Genomic DNA, 21933 nt, shown 5'->3' on the forward strand with positions numbered 1-21933 from the left:
CTGAGAGAAAAGTATAATATCATCTGTGTTCAGTTCAGCTTCAGGCATCTGACCTGCTATGTTTGTTGCATATTCTGACCTGCTATGTTTGTTGCATATTCTGACCTGCTATGTTTGTTGCATATTCTGACCTGCTATGTTTGTTGCATATTCTGACCTGCTATGTTTGTTGCATATTCTGACCTGCTATGTTTGTTGCATATTCTGACCTGCTATGTTTGTTGCATATTCTGGCCTGTTTTCCTGTTGTGGTTTTATCTGTCTGTAGCTTAGTCCTCTGTGTTGGTGGTATGTGTTTTGTTGCAATTCTCCCATTGGTTTCTACTGTACACCACCTATTTGCTGCTGAAGACTCTCCTCAACCACATTTTAATTTAACAACAAGCATTAACCCACTGATTTAAAAACCAATGGGAGACATCGCAGCTAGATCCTCTATCCTTCGTCTGAATGGTCAGCACTGTTTTCACCCTGCTAGTGTACGTCCTATCCTCTCTCTGAGTCAGAGGTTTAGGCCTAGGGCTGATAGGCTGCAGGTATAGGCCTAGGGCTGATTGGCTGCAGGTATAGGCCTAGGGCTGATTGGCTGGCTAGTTCATTACAGCCCCTCTCTACTAGACGGTTCAGGAAATCAGGTATGATAGGTTCACACACGCAAGGTGCACGCACACATACACACGCAAGGAACACACTCACACGTGGACAAGGAACACACTCACATGCACCTCGAGGTGAAGAAAGCCATTTGTTTGATGAGAGAAATTGAGATTTCGATATTTAGACACTTCAATAGAAGCTATAGAAACCCCCACCCACTGTGAATATATTAATAACTACTGCATATCACTACTATAGAAACCCCACCCACTGTGAATATATGAATAACTACTGCATATCATTGCTATAGAAACCCCATCCACTGTGAATATATGAATAACTACATATCATTGCTATAGAAACCCCCACCCACTGTGAATATATTAAAAACTACTGCATATCACTACTATAGAAACCCCACCCACTGTGAACATATGAATAACTACTGCATATCATTGCTATAGAAACCCCACCCACTGTGAATATATGAATAACTACATATCATTGCTATAGAAACCCCACCCACTGTGAATATATGAATAACTACTGAATATCATTGCTATAGAAACCCCACCCACTGCGAATATATGAATAACCACTGCATATAATTGCTATAGAAACCCCACCCACTGTGAATATATGAATAACTACTGCATATCATTGCTATAGAAACCCCACCCACTGTGAATATATTAATAACTACTGCATATCACTACTATAGACTAGATACTGGCCGTAGAGATGGAGAGAGAAAAAGGGAGAGCGAAAACAGAAAGGTGGCAAGAGAGGAACATGTGTTACTGTAAATGTAGGAAGAACGAGAGAGAGATAGAGAGAGGACAAGGAGGGAACAAAACAAACAAACAAACAAACAAACAAACAAAACAAACAAACAAACAAAACAGGGCACAAACAGTTCTGCCGTTCTGACAAACTCACTGGGTGGATGATTTGTATTAGATGGTTGTGTGTGTGTGTGTTCTCTCCCGTCTGTGCATCAGACCACACTGAAGCTCTGTAGAATGCATGTGTTTATGGGGCTTAGATAGGTATGGGGTTGACCCGTCATACCCAACCCTGACACGTAGAAATAGCTCTGTTTATCTTCACAAAGTGATCCCCCCTCCCTCTCTGCACCGTTCCATGACTCTCTGGTCTATCACAGGAAAGCAGTCTGAAACCGACAACCTGTCCCTATAATATGATAACTCATATTACGGAATCTTCTCTAATGGTGCCGGTGCACTACGTAACAGGAAATATGAGATATAACATTTGGACGGTCAATTTGGACCTTCAATTTGGAGACACAATTTGATCCTTGTGAAGTTGTTTGAGAGTCTACAGTTGAAGTCGGACGTTTACATACACTTAAGAGTGTATGCGTCACTAAAACTCATTGTTCAACCACCATCTGCAGCTTAACTAGGTATTTCCTTGCAGCACTGGGCCACACGACTGGACAATAATCAAGATTAGACAAAACTAGAGCCTGCAGAACTTACTTTTTGTGTTGAAAGGAGGAATGGGCCAAAATTCACCCAACTTATTGTGGGAAGCTTGTGGAAGGCTACCCGAAACGTTTGACTCATGATCAACAATTTTAAGGCAATGCTACCAAATACTAATTGAGTGTATGTAAACTTCTGACCAACTGGGAATGTGATGAAAGAAATAAAACCTGAAAGAAATCATTCTCTCTACTATTAATCTGACATTTCACATTCTTAAAATAAAGGGGTGATCCTAACTGACGTAAAACAGGGAATTTTTGCTAGGATTAAATGTCAGGAATTGTGAAAAATTGAGTTGAAATATATTTGGCTAAGGTGTATGTTAATTTCCGACTTCAACTATGTGTCGTTGTCTGTGTGTAGCCTACGTGCTTGGACGCGTGCACATAAGTGTGTGTGTGTTCATACATGTATAGGTGTTCCTGTGTGCGCTGTGTGTTTCAGTGTGGTCTAAGACAACATGTTATCTACTGCCCGTGTATGTTAGCTAACAAAGTGTTTTGACAGAGCTGCCCTCCGTCGATGTCTCTCCCTCCTTCTCTAACCTCTGCCCTCTTGTCCTACTGACCTGTGAACTCTGAGGGCAGGGAGACCCCACCCCAATGTGTCGAGGCAGCTTCATCATTCTCTGTCTGGCTTCCATACAGGCTATTACTGCCCACCCCCTGACTGGCCCTTTCAATAAATAACCATATTTTGACTTCTATTTGTGTGTGTGGGTTTGAATGTGTGTGTGTGGGTTTGAATGTGTGTGTGTGTGTGTGTGTGTGTGTGTGTGTGTGTGTGTGTGTGTGTGTGTGTGTGTGTGTGTGTGTGTGTGTGTGTGTGTGTGTGTGTGTAGGGAGAAGACTCCAAGTCAGTGTCGGAGGCTGATTTATCATCGAGGAGTATGGAGGACGTGAACGGCAGTGGAAAGGATGGCTCCCCAGGTGAGACACACACACACACACACACACACACACAAATTATAGACATTTAATTGCACTTCTACACTGTAAAACTAGAACGACTCAAAGCACCATGATTGTGTAATGAAACCATGGAAAGTAGTGCAGCTATTGAGATCTGGTGTTTGGAGGGTGTTTGAATGAAACCCAATGTACGTTTTATGATAGGAAGAACGGGTTACATGCACTGTAAAAGGCAGCATCAAAACACAAACACTGTGTGTCTCAGACAATCAATGGTTTAGATGCAAATGGTTCGTAGCCTAACTATTGATTGATAAGTGACTAGGAAGATTTTTTGTTGTTGGTGCAATTCCACCTTTATTTAGATTAGAAACAGGAGAGGCAGTAAGATGGTACATTTTATTAGTATTTCACCCACTTAACCATACAACCACACTGTTAGAAATTATTATAACACTTGATTAAGTGGTGTTACGTCACACCATGTAAGGTTTCAGAACATCTCAGGATGATGTGTTTTGTCTCCTTCAAGTTGGTGGCAGCTCAGTTGGCAGTCGTTTGGGTGTTACAAAGCACTACTTTTTCACAGCGAACACATAACAGAACAATGAATTGCGTATTACATTTAGCTGTAATTTCTTTGTTTCCAGAGAATATACATACATATTTACTCACATATTGAAGCACAGAAGTATGCTATACTAATTAGAATGAAATTAAACAAAACCCCTACAGATTCCAGAGTATATGTGTAGACGCAATTGGGCTTTTATGAAAATATCCCATTATGATAAATCTTCTCCGTAGCTGTATAAACGTGTCCCACATTGGATGGGCATGCATTTTTCTCGCACACACACACACACACACACACACACACACACACACACACACACACACACACACACACACACACACACACACACACACACACACACACACACACACACACACACACACACACACACACAGAGAGAGCGGAACCAAATCACACAGCGACATTGTGCTACAGCTAAAATACATCAATTATTCCTGATGCTGTATCTACATAGTACAGACGAGAACACCTCCCCAACGCTACGACAACTTTAAACTACTTCAGATTATCTCATGTAGTGGTTAGAAGAGCTGTTTAAGCACAGTGACTGGAGGGAGGGAGGGAGACACAATTGGGGAGCGAGAGATAGGAGAGGGTGAAGCCGAGAGAGAGAGAGGAGGAGTGGGCGAGAGGAAGACATTGAGGGAGGAAGGCAGAAGTTTAAAGACGCACACCGACTGAGATAGATGAAAGATGCGTTCGTACTCTCTGTGTCATGCATCCATCTGGCTGTTGAAAATAATATTCCCCCATGCACACATCTTGTCAGATTAGAGAAATATTGATGTGGTGGAGAACAGTAAGACATCCATGTTTAAACAGTTCCTCCTTCTCACATTAGAGATCATCTTATAACTGGGTCTCCCCCACCATTCTCTATCCTTCCAATGTTCCCCCTTTCACTGACCCTTCTTTCTCTACCTCTCTCTCTCTCTTTTTGTCCATCCATGTTTCACCTTTACTCCTTTCCTTCCCTTGTGCCACCTCTCCCGCCTTCCTCTCTCTCCTCCCTTTCTCCCCCTCCCTCTCCCCACCAGTAGTCCCTATAAACGGTAATGTTGACCTGAAGACCAGTCTGACCCCTCCTCTGATCACCCACACTGCTGCCACCCCCATGCCCGTTCCCAAGCTGCCCGCCGTGGTTGACCCTGCTCTGGGCTTTGAGTCCCGACCCGGCAGCAACATCTCCATGGACCTAGCCTGCTACGACAAGTCTCTGGTTAGTGTATTCCACTAGTACACTATCAATCAACTGGATCTTCCCAGGAACCCATGCATTAGGCTCTGTGCCCCCTCTCTGCCCAGACCCTGTGTGCACAACAACTAAGACTGTAGATATTCAGTCTAACCTGTATGGATGATGTTCAAGAAGACATTTATGATGATTAATATGACCTGTCATCAGCTCAACTCTCTGGCTACTTACTGATGCCAGTTATGACTGATGCAAGTTGTGACTGATGCAAGTTGTGACTGATGCCAGTTGTGACTGATGCCAGTTGTGACTGATGCCAGTTGTGACTGATGCCAGTTATGACTAATGTCAGTTATGACTGATGCCAGCTGTGACTGATGCCAGCTGTGACTGATGCCAGTTGTGACTGATGCCAGCTGTGACTGATGCCAGCTGTGACTGATGCCAGTTATGACTGATGCCAGCTGTGACTGGATGCCAGTTGTGACTGATGCCAGTTGTGACTTATTGTCACGCCCTGACCTTAGTTATCTATGTTTTCTGTATTATTTTGGTCAGGTCAGGGTGTGACGAGGGTGGGTATGCTTGTTTTACTTGTCTAGGGTTTATGTATGTCTAGGCGTGTTTTTTAGCCTAGGTATATTGTAGGTCTATGGTGGCCTGAATTGGTTCCCAATCAGAGACAGCTGTTTATCGTTGTCTCTGATTAGGGATCATATTTAGGTAGCCATTTTCCATTTTGGTTTCGTGGGTTCTTGTCTATGTGTAGTTGCCTGTGTCAGCACTCGTTCTATATAGCTTCACGTTAGTTTTTGTTACTTTGTTAGTTTGTTCAGTGTTCTTCCTTTATTAAAAGAAGAATGTATTCAAATCACGCTGCACCTTGGTCTCCTCAATACGACGAACGTGACACTGATGCCAGTTATGACTAATGCCAGCTACAATAATAAAAGCTATAGTAATGACCACTAAGCATTTTTATTATAATTTGTATATATATATTTTTTTTTACCTTTTATTTAACTAGGCAAGTCAATTCAGAACAAATTCTTATTTACAAAGACGGCCTACCAAGAGGCAAAAGGCCTCCTGCGGGGACGGGGGCTGGGATGAAAAAAAGGTAGGAGAAAACACACATCATGACAAGAGAGAAACCACAACACTACATAAAGAGAGCCCTAAGACAACAACACAGCATGACATTGAGGAGAATCTGAGGATTAACTTCTTTGATATAGGGGGCAGCATTTTCACTTTTGGATGAATTGCTAAAACTGTTTGAATAATATCTGTGAGTATAACAGAACTCATATGGCAGGCAAAAACCTGAGAAAAAATCCAAACAGGAAGTGAGAATTCTGAGGCTGGTCGATGTTACTCATCGCCTATTCAATTCCCTGTAATATATGGATCTATTTGCACTTCCTACACCTTCCACTAGATGTCAACAGTCGGTAGAACGTTGAATGAAGTTTATACTGTGTTGTGGGGCCGGATGAGAGGGGAATGAGTCAGTGGTCTGGCAGATTGCCAGTTCCTGGTCATGCGCTTTCCTCATGATATCGCCTTGCGTCCCATAACTTCTACAGACATGAAGGAATGCTCCGGTTGGAACGTTATTGGATATATATGATAACAACATCCTGAAGATTGATTCTCTACTTACTTTGACCAGTTTATTCGACATGTAATATATCTTTTTTAAGTTTTTGTCCGACGTTTGCCTGCATCTGCGCGAGCGTTTGGACACGTGTACTACACATGCTAGCAAAAGTATCTACTTGAACATAAGTAATGGACATTATCGAACAAAATAACGATTTATTGTGGAACTAGGATTCCTTGGAGTGCATTCTGATTAAGATGATCAAAGGTAAGGGAACATTTATGATGTAATTTCGTATTTATGTTGACTCCAACATGGCGAGAAATGTTGTTAAATCTGAGCGCCGTCTCAGATTATTGCATGGTGTGCTTTTTACGTAAAGTTTTTTTGAAATCCGACACAGCGGTTGCATTAATATGACTCTCAATCAGAGGAAACGCCAAACACCTGCCTCTAATTGAGAGCCATACCAGGCAACCCATTAACCCAACATAGAAAACACATAACATAGACTACCCACCCAAACTCACGCCCTGACCAATTAAACACATACCAAACAACAGAAAACAGGTCAGGAACGTGACAAATGTAATATACTTTAGTTTTATTTTTGGTTACTAAAGTTCCCTAAGAGTTACAAACTTTACCTAAAAAGGGAATTTGTTTACTTCATCTGGCTTTCTTTTTGTTGCTCATACCTTCTCTCTTTCTCTCCACCCTCCATCTCTTTCTCTCCAGACCAGTGCCCGTAGCACCTCCCCTTACGCCCCGTGGAGCTCCGCCTCTGGCTGGACCAGCCGTAGATCAAGCTGGAACAGTGTAGGCCGTGCCCCTTCGCTCAAACGGACAAAGCGTCAGTCTGGCGAACGGCGGTCGCTCCTCTCCGGAGAGGGTGGGTCCAGTTCAGAGGATGATGAGGGTGGAGGAGGGGGGACATCGGAGGGGGATGATGTGTCCTTGTGTCGTACCGACTCCATGTCCCAGTCCCAACACCGACACAGGAGGATGGAGTCTGTGGAGACCAGGGGGTCCACAGACCTGGCCCCTGACATACTGCTACAGGTGAACACACACAAACACAGTATTGTACAGCTAACCTTACCCTAACCCTAGCTCCTAAACCTAAACCTTACTCATAATCCTAACCCTAGCTCCTAAACCTTACTCCTAACCCTAACCCTAGCTCCTAACCCTAACCCTAGCTCCTAAACCTTACTCCTAACCCTAACCCTAGCTCCTAACCCTAACCCTAGCTCCTAAACCTAAAACGAAATCCTAACCCCAACCCTTAACGTAATTCTGACCCTAACACTAATTCTAACCTTAACCCTAAACCCACTAGAAATAGCATTTGAACTTGTGGGGATGAACAAAATGTCCCCAGATGGTCACATTTTTGTTGGTTTACTATTCTTGTAGGGACTTCACAAGAAGTCCCCCACACACACACACACACACACACACACACACACACACACACACACACACACACACACACACACACACACACACACACACACACACACACACACACACATACACACACACACCGGGGGATCTATAGACCTGTCCCCCTAAACACTGCCCTAATTTTATTGCTAGTCCATTTTACGCGGTTATCACTGGATAGAACCACTTTCTTGAGTGTTTTAAAATGCCTTCAAGTACCTATAAATGACTGTGTTAACCATGGTTGTAAAACTCTAGGTGCCCTTCCTGTATCGCTCAGCCAGTATACACAGCTCCAGACCCCCCTCACTAGGAGGCCTGAGAGCCCCAGAACACAGTGACTGTAACGGGAAAGGCACTCTGGCCCCTGGGGGGGCCCTGGCCCAGACACAGCTCTCCCTCGAGGACAACACAGAGGACGAAGCAGCAGAGGAGGAGGTTGTGGGTCGTTTCGCCAGGCTGTCACGCTGGCTGGAGAGGAAACAGCCAGAGTGGTGTCGTCAGAGAGATACCTGGTCCATGTACATATTACCCCCGGACTCCAGGTGAGACACATGCAATTACACACACGCACGCACGCACGCACGCACGCACGCACGCACACACACACACACACACACACACACACACACACACACACACACACACACACACAGTGATTTAATGTGATGTAATTACACTATGATCTCATCCCTACTCATCTTTGCATGTCATGCTTCATTTTCCATCTTAAGGTCTCACTGTTGATTCTCCATCTTAAGGTCTTACTCTGTTTGGGATATTATCCCTCCCTCCCTCTTTCCCTTCCTCCTTTCCTCCATTGCTCCCATTCAGCCTCTGTGGCTTTGAACTGTGTCTGAATGTCTGATTCTAGGGCCAGGTGGAGAATGTGTGTGTGTTTCAGGTTGGAAAAGACGTTTCACACCTTAGCCTTAGTCAACATTCTCCAGCCCAGAGCTTTAGTAATTCTTTAGTAAATCTCATAATTAAAATTCCTCAGACATTCATGTGTCTTATATCATTTTAAAGGTAATCTTGTTGTTAATCCCAGCAAAGTGTCTGATTTCAAAAAGGCTTTTCAGCGAAAGCATTACAATCGATTATGTTAGGTCACCACAAAACCACAATAACCACAGCCATTTTTTCCAGCTAAAGATAGCTTCACAAAAACCAGAATAGAGATAAAATTAATCACTAACCTTCGATTATTTTCATCAGATGACACTCATAGGACTTCATGTTACACAATACATGCATGTTTTGTTTGATTAAGTTCATATTTATATCAAACAATCTGAGTTTACATTGAGGCGTTAGATTCACTAGTTGCAAAAACATCAAGTGACTTTGCATAGCCACATCGTTTCAACAGAAATACTCATCATAAATATAGATGATAATACAAGTTATACACATGGAATTATAGATATACCTCTCCTTAATGCAACCGCAGTGTCAGATTTAAAAAAAGTTTACGGAAAAATAAACCATGCAATAATCTGAGACGGAGCTCAGATGAATAGCCAAATTAGCCGCCATGTTGGACTCAACAGAAACCAGAAAATACATGATAAATGTTTCCTTACCTTTGATGAATTCATCACAATGCAGTCCTAGGAATCCCAGGTCCGCAATACATGCTTGATTTGTTTGTTAATGTCCGTTATTTATGTCAAATTAGCTACTTTCGAATTGTTTACCAAACACCCTAACCAAAGTCTCAAAGCGCGACCACTATAACGTGACGAAATGTCCAAACGTTCCGTTACAGTCAGTAGAAACATGTCAAACGATGTACTGAATCAATCTTTAGAATGTTGTTAACATACATCTTGAATAACGTTCCAACCGGAGAATTACATCGACTTCAATTGAGAGATGGAACGGAGCTGCCTCTCACGTAAACGCGCGTGTTGAATGCATGGTCACCTCATGGCAGTGATTACTAATTTCTGTCTCCTTCGACCCCCCCTCACATTAGAGTCATCAGACTTAGTTCTATTGACTGTTGACATCTAGTGGAAGCCGTAGGAAGTGAAAACCCATCCATATCTCTTTGTATTTTCAATGAGAGCTTGGTTGAAAATATGGCACCCCCAGAAAAAATCCAAACAGCAAATGGAACTTCTCAGGTTTTTGCCTGCCATATGAATTCTGTTAATCTCACAGACATAATTCAAACAGTTTTGGAAACTTTAGAGTGTTTTCTATCCAATACTAATAATAATATGCATATATTAGTAACTGGGACTGAGGAGCAGGCCGTTTACTCTGGGCACCTTTCATCCAAGCTACTCAATACTGCCCCTGCAGCCACACGAAGTTAAATTCCTTCTGGAGGTGGCTGTTGTGCTGACAATAGAATCCCTCGATGGCCATGGTAAAACCCAGTGTCCTGTTCTAACAGTTCCCATGGTAGAACCCAGTGTGTTGCTCTAACAGTTCCCATGAAGAACCCAGTGTCCTGTTCTAACAGTTCCCATGGTAGAACCCAGTGTGTTGCTCTAACAGTTCCCATGAAGAACCCAGTGTCCTGTTCTAACAGTTCCCATGGTAGAACCCAGTGTGTTGCTCTAACAGTTCCGATGGTAGAACCCAGTGTCCTGTTCTAACAGTTCCCATGGTAGAACACAGTGTGTTGCTCTAACAGTTCCCATGGTAGAACCCAGTATGTTGCTCTAACAGTTCCCATGGTAGAACCAAGTATGTTGCTCTAACAGTTCCCGTGGTAGAACCCAGTGTCCTGTTCTAACAGTTCCCATGGTAGAACCCAGTGTGTTGCTCTAACAGTTCCCGTGGTAGAACCCAGTGTCCTGTTCTAACAGTTCCCATGGTAGAACCCAGTGTGTTGCTCTAATAGTTCCCATGGTAGAACCCAGTGTGTTGCTCTAACAGTTCCCATGGTAGAACCCAGTGTCCTGTTCTAACAGTTCCCATGGTAGAACACAGTGTGTTGCTCTAACAGTTCCCATGGTAGAACCCATTGTCCTGTTCTAACAGTTCCCATGGTAGAACCCAGTGTCTTGTTCTAACAGTTCCCATGGTAGAACCCAGTGTCCTGTTCTAACAGTTCCCATGGTAGAACCCAGTGTGTTGCTCTAACAGTTCCCATGGTAGAACCCAGTGTCCTGTTCTAACAGTTCCCATGGTAGAACCCAGTGTCTTGTTCTAACAGTTCCCATGGTAGAACCCAGTGTCCTGTTCTAACAGTTCCCATGGTAGAACCCAGTGTCCTGTTCTAACAGTTCCCATGGTAGAACCCAGTGTCTTGTTATAACAGTTCCCATGGTAGAACCCAGTGTCTTGTTCTAACAGTTCCCATGGTAGAACCCAGTGTCCTGTTCTAACAGTTCCCATGGTAGAACCCAGTGTGTTGCTCTAACAGTTCCCATGGTAGAACACAGTGTCTTGTTCTAACAGTTCCCATGGTAGAACCCAGTGTCCTGTTCTAACAGTTCCCATGGTAGAACCCAGTGTCTTGTTATAACAGTTCCCATGGTAGAACCCAGTGTCTTGTTCTAACAGTTCCCATGGTAGAACCCAGTGTCCTGTTCTAACAGTTCCCATGGTAGCACCCAGTGTGTTGCTCTAACAGTTCCCATGGTAGAACACAGTGTCTTGTTCTAACAGTTCCCATGGTAGAACCCAGTGTCCTGTTCTAACAGTTCCCATGGTAGAACCCAGTGTCTTGTTCTAACAGTTCCCATGGTAGAACCCAGTGTGCTATTCTTACAGTTCCCATGGTAGAACCCAGTGTCCTGTTCTAACAGTTCCAATGGTAGAACCCAGTGTCCTGTTCTAACAGTGCCCTTGTTTTGACCCAGTCGCAGTGTGAAGTGGGGTTTGTTCTAACAGTGACACTGAGGACACAGGCACTGTGTGGAATGTAAAAGGGTAAGGGGGATACCTAGTCAGTTGTACATCTGAATGCATTCAACTTAAATGTGTCTTCTCCATTTAACCCAACCTCTCTGAATCAGAGAGGTGCGGAAGGCTGCCTTAATCGACATCCATGTCGCGGGTTCCATTTTGGCTCTGTACAGAGCCAGACACCCACCTGTTTCTATCAGGAGACAGAGGCTCGGTGGGAAACTGTAGTCATACAGCTGTTCAACATGGACAACGGACCTTCATTCACCTCCACAAGCAGTTATTTATCTTTGGTATAGCTACAGTCGTTGGCTATGGAAGAAACAGGCCTAGCACCCAGCTTGTCAACATTCTGAATGAAAAGCAAAGTTAGTTTAAAAAAAGTTAAAAGGTATATACCACCCTGCATACCACTGCTGGCTTGCTTCTGAAGCTAAGCAGGGTTGGTCCTGGTCAGTCCCTGGATGGGAGACCAGATGCTGCTGGAAGTGGTGTTGGAGGGCCAGTAGGAGGCACTCTTTCCTCTGGTCTAAAAAATATCCCAATGCCCCAGGGCAGTGATTGGGGACACTGTCCTGTATAGGGTGCCGTCTTTCGGATGGGACATTAAACGGGTGTCCTGACTCTCTGAGGTCATTAAAGATCCCATGGCACTTATCGTAAGAGTAAGAGTAGGGGTATTAACCCCGGTGTCCTGGCTAAATTCCCAATCTGGCCCTCAAACCATCATGGTCACCTAATAATCCCCAGTTTACAATTGGCTCATTCATCCCCCTCCTCTCCCCTGTAACTATTCCCCAGGTCGTTGCTGCAAATGAGAACGTGTTCTCAGTCAACTTACCTGGTAAAATAACGGTAAAATAAAATAAATAAATAATGAAAATGTCCACGAACATAAACTCATGAATATGCCTACTGTCAAACACTGACAGTCCAAAGAGCACAGATGACAGTAACTGAATCCTCTAACGAAAGGTCAGGGCTATCATGAAAATGTCAGATATTTAGATAGATCAATCAATCAATCAATCAATTTTATTTTATATAGCCCTTCGTACATCAGATAATATCTCGAAGTGCTGTACAGAAACCCAGCCTAAAACCCCAAACAGCTAGAATGCAGGTGTAGAAGCACGGTGGCTAGGAAAAACTCCCTAGAAAGGCCAAAACCTAGGAAGAAACCTAGAGAGGAACCAGGCTATGAGGGGTGGCCAGTCCTCTTCTGGCTGTGCCGGGTGGAGATTATAACAGAACTATGCCAAGATGTTCAAAAATGTTCATAAGTGACAAGCATGGTCAAATAATATTCATGAATAATTTTCAGTTGGCTTTTCATAGCTGATCATTAAGAGTTGAAAAACAACAGGTCTGGGACAGGTGGCGGTTCCATAACCGCAGGCAGAACAGCTGAAACTGGAATAGCAGCAAGGCCAGGCGGACTGGGGACAGCAAGGAGTCACCACGGGCGGCAGTCCCGACGCATGGTCCTAGGGCCCAGGTCCTCCGAGAGAAAGAAAGAGAGAAGGAGAAAATTAGAGAGAGCCAAGATTTTCAAAATGTTCATAAATGACAAGCATGGTCAAATAATAATCAGGAATAAATCTCAGTTGGCTTTTCATAGCCGATCATTAAGAGTTGAAAACAGCAGGTCTGGGACAGGTAGGGGTTCCATAACCGCAGGCAGAAGAGTTGAAACTGGAATAGCAGCAAGGCCAGGCGGACTGGGGGCAGCAAGGAGTCACCACGGCCGGTAGTCCCGACGTATGTTCCTAGGGCTCAGGTCCCCCGAGAGAAAGAGAGAAGGAGAAAATTAGAGAGAGCCAAGATTTTCAAAATGTTCATAAATGACAAGCATGGTCAAATAATAATCAGGAATAAATCTCAGTTGGCTTTTCATAGCCGATCATTAAGAGTTGAAAACAGCAGGTCTGGGACAGGTAGGGGTTTCCTAACCGCAGGCAGAAACAGTTGAAACTGGAATAGCAGCAAGGCCGGGCGGACTGGGGACAGCAAGGTGTCAGCATGCCCGGTAGTCCTGACGTATGGTCCTAGGGCTCAGGTTCTCAGAGAGAAAGAGAGAACGAGAGAATTAGAGAGAGCATACTTAAATTCACACAGGACACTGGATAAGACAGGAGAAGTACTCCAGGTATAACCAACTGACCCTAGCCCCCCGACACATAAACTACTGCAGCATAAATACTGGAGGCTGAGACAGGAGCGGTCAGGAGACACTGTGGCCCCATCCGATGATACCCCCGGACAGGGCCAAACAGGAAGGATATAACCCCACCCACTCTGCCAAAGCACAGCCCCCACACCACTAGAGGGATATCCTCAACCACCAACTTACAATCCTGAGACAAGGCTGAGTATAGCCCACAAAGGTCTCCACCACAGCACAACCAAGGGGGGGCGCCAACCCAGACAGGAAGTTCACATCAGTAACTCAACCCACTCAAGTGACGCACCCCTCCTAGGGACGGCATGAAAGAGCACCAGCAAGCCAGTGACTCAGCCCCAGTAACAGGGTTAGAGGCAGAGAATCCCAGTGGAGAGAGGGGAACCGGCCCTGGAGAGACAGCAAGGGCGGTTCGTTGCTCCAGAGCCTTTCCGTTCACCTTCACACGCCTGGGCCAGACTACACTCAATCATATGACCTACTGAAGAGATAAGTCTTCAGTAAAGACTTAAAGGTTGAGACCGAGTCTGCGTCTCTCACATGGGTAGGCAGACTGTTCCATAAAAATGGAGATCTATAGGAGAAAGCCCTGCCTCCAGCTGTTTGCTTAGAAATTTTAGGGACAATTAGGAGGCCTGCGTCTTGTGACCGTAGCGTACGTGTAGGTATGTACGGCAGGACCAACTCGGAAAGATAGGTAGGAGCAAGCCCATGTAACGCTTTATAGGTTAACAGTAAAACTTTGAAATCAGCCCTTGCCTTAACGGGAAGCCAGTGTAGGGAAGCTAGCACTGGAGTAATATGATCAAATTTCTTGGTTCTAGTCAGGATTCTAGCAGCCGTATTTAGCACTAACTGAAGTTTATTTAGTGCTTTATCCGGGTAGCCGGAAAGTAGAGCATTGCAGTAGTCTAACCTAGAAGTAACAAATGCATGGATTAATTTTTCTGCATCATTTTTGGACAGAAAATTTTTGATTTTTGCAATGTTACGTAGATGGAAAAAAGCTGTCCTTGAAACAGTCTTGATATGTTCGTCAAAAGAGAGATCAGGGTCAAAAGTAACGCCGAGGTCCTTCACAGTTTTATTTGAGACGACTTTACAACCATCAAGATGAATTGTCAGATTTAACAGAAGATCTCTTTGTTTCTTGGGACCTAGAACAAGCATCTCTGTTTTGTCCGAGTTTAAAAGTAGAAAGTTTTCAGCCATCCACTTCCTTATGTCTGAAACACAGGCTTCTAGCGAGGGCAATTTTGGGGCTTCACCATGTTTCATTGAAATGTACAGCTGTGTGTCATCCGCATAGCAGTGAAAGTTAACATTATGTTTTCGAATAACATCCCCAAGAGGTAAAATATATAGTGGAAACAATAGTGGTCCTAAAACGGAACCTTGAGGAACACCGAAATGTACAGTTGATTTGTCAGAGGACAGACCATTCACAGAGACAAACTGATATCTTTCCGACAGGTAAGATCTAAACCAGGCCAGAACTTGTCCGTGTAGACCAATTTGGGTTTCCAGTCTCTCCAAAAGAATGTGGTGATCGATGGTATCAAAGGCAGCACTAAGGTCTAGTAGCACGAGGACAGATGCAGAGCCTCGGTCTGACGCCATTAACCTGTTGGGGATGGGGGCGCTGTTTAGACTATTTATGCTAATGTGGCAAATTTTTTAAACGGCTTCCCACAAAATCCTTGATCGTACAATATGCATATTATTATTATTATTGGATAGAAAACAGTCTATAGTTTCTATAGGAGTTGAAATTTTGTCTCTAAGTGGAACAGAGCCCATTCTACAGCAATTTCCCTGACATGGAGTCAGATTTGAGAAATGTTGGCCACTTTTCTGAAGTCAGTTAAAAGGGCACTGTCGTTGCTATGACTATACGGACACTTCTTACGTCTTCCCCTGGATGCCTTTACGTGATGACGATTCCAACGGGCTCGATTGCGCGTTCACAGGCCCTACAAATGAAAAAACTCTGAAGCTAGTCATTCTTTGGGAGCTGCGTAACGCGCGTGGAAGACACCGACCCTCTCCTGTTCCAAGCGTTAGTTTAGCCTGTTATATTTCTCCGGTCATCTTTTCACTCGTTATAGGAGTTACAAACATCATAAAGTAGTTAATTTAAAGCGTTTTATAGCAATTTATATCCGTTTAGTGCGATTTTGGGACATTTATTTTTGCAACGATGTGAAAAGTTGGGCATGCTTTTCAGTTCATCCCGAACTCAGTTGACATTTCCACATGGCAAGAGGACAGCTTTCCACCAAAAGACGATTTCTCCCAAGAAAGGATCCTTTGCCCAAGATACTGATGGAAGAACAGCTCAAGGTAGGACATTTTTATTATGATAAATCGTGTTTCTGTCGAAACATTTTAGTGGCTTAGGACGCCATGTTTTTTGACGTAGCTTCGCTTGGCGCAAACTGTATTCAAAAGTAAGGATAAATTAAAAAATGTAATAACGCAATTGTATTAAGAATTAAATTGTCTATCAATCCCTGTCCACCCTATATTTTTTAGTCACGTTTATGAGTATTTATGTATAAGAGTAGATCACTGTCTAAGTGGCGCAAGGACATTTTCTGACCAGCTGAGCTACATTTCACATTGTCTAACCATGATTTTGGTGGCTAAATATAAACATTTTCGATCTAACTGTATATGCATGTTGTAATGTGATGTTACAGGAGTGTCATCGGAAGAATTCTGAGAAGGTTAGTGAAAAAATTAATATCTTTTGGCGATGTTGACTTTTATCGCTCACTTTGGCTAGAATCAATGCTGGGCTGCTAATTGCTATGTGCTAAGCTAATATAACGATTTATTGTGTTTTCGCTGTAAGACACTTAGAAAATCTGAAATATTGTCTGTATTCACAGGATCTGTGTCTTTCGATTCGTGTATGCTGTGTATTTTTACGAAATGTTTGATGATTAGTAGTTAGGTAAACACGTTGCTCATTGTAATTATTCTAGTCCATTTGTGATGGTGGGTGCAATTGTAAACTATGCCATATACCTGAAATATGCACTTTTTTCTAACAAAACCTATCCCATACCATAAATATGTTATCAGACTGTCATCTAATGAGTTTTTTTGTTGGTTAGGGGCTATAAATATCTTAGTTTAGCCGAATTGGTGATGGCTACTGGTGTTGGTGGACAAATAAAAGATGGTGGATTATGCTAATGTGTTTTTAGGTAATAGATGTACATCTTTACATATTGTGTCTTCCCTGTAAAACATTTTAAAAATCGGAAATGTTGACTGGATTCATAAGATCTGTGTCTTTCATTAGCTGTATTGGACTTTAATGTGTGAAAGTTAAATATTTTAAAAAAATATTTTTTTTGAATTTCGCGGCACTGGTTTTTCAGTGGGGGGGGGGGGGGGTGCCGCTAGCGCCACGCGGATCCTAGACAGGTTAACCTGTCTAGGATGAGGGTGCCGCTAGCGGCACTCCCCCCCCACCCCCACTTGAAAAAAAACAGTGCCGCGAAATTCAAAAAAAAATATTTTTTTAAAATATTTAACTTTCACACATTAAAGTCCAATACAGCTAATGAAAGACACAGATCTTGTGAATCCAGCCAACATGTCCGATTTTTAAAATGTTTTACAGGGAAGACACAATATGTAAAGATGTACATCTATTACCTAAAAACACATTAGCATAATCCACCATCTTTTATTTGTCCACCAACACCGGTAGCTATCACCAATTCGGCTAAACTAAGATATTTATAGCCCCTAACCAAGAAAAAAACTCATCAGATGACAGTCTGATAACATATTTATGGTATGGGATAGGTTTTGTTAGAAAAAAGTGCATATTTCAGGTAGATGGCATAGGTTACAATTGCACCCACCGTCACAAATGGACTAGAAAAACTACATTGAGCAACATGTTTACCTACTTACTAATCATCAAACATTTCGTAAAAATACACAGCATACACTAATCGAAAGACACAGATCCTGTGAATACAGACAATATTTCAGATTTTCTAAGTGTCTTACAGCGAAAACACAATAAATCGTTATTTTAGCATAGCACATAGCACATATCAGCCCAGCATTTATTCTAGCCAAAGTGAGCGATAAAAGTCAACATCGCCAAAATATATTAATTTTTTCACTAACCTTCTCAGAATTCTTCAGATGACACTCCTGTAAAATCATATTACACAATCCATATAGAGTTTGATCGAAAATGTTTATATTTAGCCACCAAAATCATGGTTAGACAATGTGAAATGTAGCCCAGCTGGTGAGAAAATGTCCGTGCGCCACTTAGACAGTGATCTACTCTTATACATAAATACTCATAAACGTGACTAAAAAATATAGGGTGGACAGGGATTGATAGACAATTTAATTCTTAATACAATCGCGGAATTACATTTTTTTAATTATCCTTACTTTTCAATACAGTTTGCGCCAAGCGAAGCTACGTCAAAAAACATGGCGTCCTAAGCCACTAACATTTTTCGACAGAAACACGATTTATCATAATAAATTTGTCCTACTTTGAGCTGTTCTTCCATCAGTATCTTGGACAAAGGATCCTTTCTTGGGTCCAATCGTCTTTTGGTGGAAAGCTGTCCTCTTGCCATGTGGAAATGCCAACTGCGTTCGGGATGAACTGGAAGCGTGCCCAGCAATTCACAGCGTTTCAGAAATAAATGTCCCAAAATCGCACTAAACGGATATAAATTGCTATAAAACGCTTTAAATTAACTACCTTATGATGTTTTTAACTCCCATAACGAGTAGAAACATGACCCGAGTAATATTACTCCCTCCACTAATGCTTGGAACAGGTGCGGGTCGGTGTCCTCTAGGCGCATGACGCAGCTCCAAAAGAGTAACTGGCCTCAGGGTTTTTTAATTTGTAGTGCCTGTGAACGCGCAATCGACCCCATTCAAATCGTCATCACGTAAAGGCATCCAGGGGAAGACGTAAGCAGTGTCTGTATACTCATAGCAATAACAGTGCCCTTTTAACTGACTCCAGATCAGGGGCCAAAATTTCTGAAATCTGACTCCATGTCAGGGAAATTGCTGTAGAATGGGCTCTGTTCCACTTAGAGACAAAATTTCAACTCCTATAGAAACTATAGACTGTTTTCTATCCAATAATAATAATAATATGCATATTGTACGATCAAGAACTTTGTGGGAAGCCGTTTCAAAAATTACACGATTAGCATAAATAGTCACAACAGCGCCCCCATCCTCAACAGGTTAAAAGGTCATTTACCACCTTCACAAGTTCAGTCTCAGTGCTATGATGGGGTCTAAAACCAGACTGAAGCATTTCGTATACATTGTTTGTCTTCAGAAAGGCAGTGAGTTGCTGCGCAACAGCTTTTTCTAAAAATTTTGAGAGGAATGGAAGATTCGATATAGGCCGATAGTTTTTTATATTTTCCGGGTCAAGGTTTGGCTTTTTCAAGAGAGGCTTTATCACTGCCACTTTTAGTGAGTTTGGTACACATCCGGTGGATAGAGAGCTGTTTATTATGTTCAACATAGGAGGGCCAAGCACAGGAAGCAGCTCCTTCAGCAGTTTAGTAGGAATAGGATCCAGTATGCAGCTTGAAGGTTTAGAGGCCATGATTATTTTCATCATTGTGTCAAGAGATATAGTACTAAAACACTTAAGTGTCTCTCCCGATACCAGGCCCTCGCAGAGCTGTGCAGATCAAGGACAGCTAAGCCCTGGAGGAATACGCAGATTCAAAGAGGAGTCCGTAATTTGCTTTCTAATGGTCATGATCTTTTCCTCAAAGAAGTTCATGAATTTATTACTGCTGAAGTGAAAGCCATCCTCTCTTGGGGAATGCTGCTTTTTAGTTAGCTTTGCAACAGTATCAAAAATACATTTTGGATTGTTCTTATTTTCCTCGATTAAGTTGGAAAAGTAGGATGATCGAGCAGCAGTGAGGGCTCTTCGGTACTGCACGGTACTGTCTTTCCAAGCTAGTCGGAAGACTTCCAGTTTTGTGTGGCGCCATTTCCGTTCCAATTTCCTGGAAGCTTGCTTCAAAGCTCGGGTATTTTCTGTATACCAGGGAGCTAGTTTCTTATGACAAATGTTTTTCGTTTTTAGGGGTGCAACTGCATCTAGGGTATTGCGCAAGGTTAAATTGAGTTCCTCAGTTAAGTGGTTAACTGATTTTTGTTCTCTGACGTCCTTGGGTAGGCAGAAGGAGTCTGGAAGGGCATCAAGGAATTTTTGTGTTGTCTGAGAATTTATAGCACGACTTTTGATGCTCCTTGGTTGGGGTCTGAGCAGATTATTTGTTGTTGTCAGCTAGCAAAGTAAAGTAAAGTTGGCAGCAAAACGCACAGCAACAAAACGCACAGCAACACGTCTGCAGATTCAACAGGAAGTGACTGTTGAATCAGGAAGTGACTGTTGAATCAGGAAGTGACTGTTGATAGATGTCAGATATTTTGATAGATGGTAGATATTTAGATAGATGAATAAAAAGCATCTGACATCTATGATCGATCACTGAAATAAAGTTATGATCTGACGGGTGCAGTCTGTCTGTCTGTCTGTCTGCCTGTCCGCTTGTCTGCCTGCCTGCCTGTCTGCTTGTCTGTCTGCCTTCCTGTCTGCTTGTCTGTCTGCCTGTCTGCCTGTCTGCCTGTCTGCTTGTCTCCCCGTCTCACCCTAACATGGAGGATATAGTCGACATCCTACCGTGGGAGTTAACATGACGTCCCTGGTCCACATAATGAATACATGATGGATACTTTAACAATGAGAGCTAGCATGCAGAGATGAGAGGATTTAGGTCATCTAGTGTAGATAATGAGGGGACTAGTCAAACACACATGCAGACACAAAAACTTGTACACACAGACACAGACACAAACACACACACACACACTCTGTCATCATAATGATTGTTTGCCTGAAACAGATCTGAGGGACAGAGCTATTGTCAAGGTATGCGTGAAGGGCTGTCGGAAGTCAGGCGCAGGAGAGCAGATATTTGAAAGCAGAACGGAGCCTTTTATTCAGGCGAACCAAAAGCACACGGCACAAACGAACACGAAATACAAATAGGGGTTGAACATAACCCAGCGCAACCAGCCTAACGCATACATCAACACAGATAACCAATACCACACAAAGACATGGGGGAAACAGAGGGTTAAATACACAACACATAATGAGGGAAATGAGAACCAGGTGTGTGGGAAAATGAGACAAAACAAATGGAAAATGAAAAATGGATCGGCATTGGCTAGAAGACCGGCGACGTCAACCGCCGAACACCGCCCGAACAAGGAGAGGCATCGACAGCTGTTGTGACAGCTGTTGTTGTCTTCTGGGACAGAGACATAGCTGTTTTTGTCTTCTGGGACAGGGACAGAGCTATTGTTGTCTTCTGGGACAGGGACAGAGCTATTGTTGTCTTCTGGGAGAGGGACAGAGCTATTGTTGTCTTCTGGGACAGGGACAGAGCTATTGTTGTCTTCTGGGAGAGGGACAGAGCTATTGTTGTCTTCTGGGAGAGGGAAAGAGCTATTGTTGTCTTCTGGGACAGGAACAGAGCTATTGTTGTCTTCTGGGACAGGGACAGAGCTATTGTTGTCTTCTGGGACAGGGACAGAGCTAGTGTTGTCTTCTGGGACAGGGACATAGCTATTGTTGTCTTCTGGGACAGGAACATAGCTATTGTTGTCTTCTGGGACAGGGACAGAGCTATTGTTGTCTTCTGGGACAGGGACAGAGCTATTGTTGTCTTCTGGGAGAGGGACAGAGCTATTGTTGTCTTCTGGGACAGGAACAGAGCTATTGTTGTCTTCTGGGACAGGGACATAGCTATTGTTGTCTTCTGGGACAGGGACAGAGCTATTGTTGTCTTCTGGGACAGGGACAGAGCTAGTGTTGTCTTCTGGGACAGGGACAGAGCTATTGTTGTCTTCTGGGACAGGGACAGAGCTAGTGTTGTCTTCTGGGACAGGGACAGAG

General features: G+C 43.2%; 1 protein-coding gene across 1 annotated transcript in view; it reads left to right on the top strand.

The window, feature by feature from the left end:
- Positions 1–21933, top strand: part of LOC129852889 (voltage-dependent T-type calcium channel subunit alpha-1G-like) — a 166709-nt gene that overhangs the window by 77539 nt on the left and 67237 nt on the right. The window contains exons 12-16 of the mRNA XM_055918878.1: positions 2953–3040; positions 4658–4839; positions 5843–5935; positions 7160–7483; positions 8129–8415. Coding sequence (XP_055774853.1) covers positions 2953–3040; positions 4658–4839; positions 5843–5935; positions 7160–7483; positions 8129–8415 — 974 coding nt within the window. The remainder of the gene's footprint in view (positions 1–2952; positions 3041–4657; positions 4840–5842; positions 5936–7159; positions 7484–8128; positions 8416–21933) is intronic.

The sequence above is a fragment of the Salvelinus fontinalis genome, chromosome 1, assembly GCF_029448725.1.
Source record: "Salvelinus fontinalis isolate EN_2023a chromosome 1, ASM2944872v1, whole genome shotgun sequence".
NCBI classification, from domain to species: Eukaryota; Metazoa; Chordata; class Actinopteri; order Salmoniformes; family Salmonidae; genus Salvelinus; species Salvelinus fontinalis.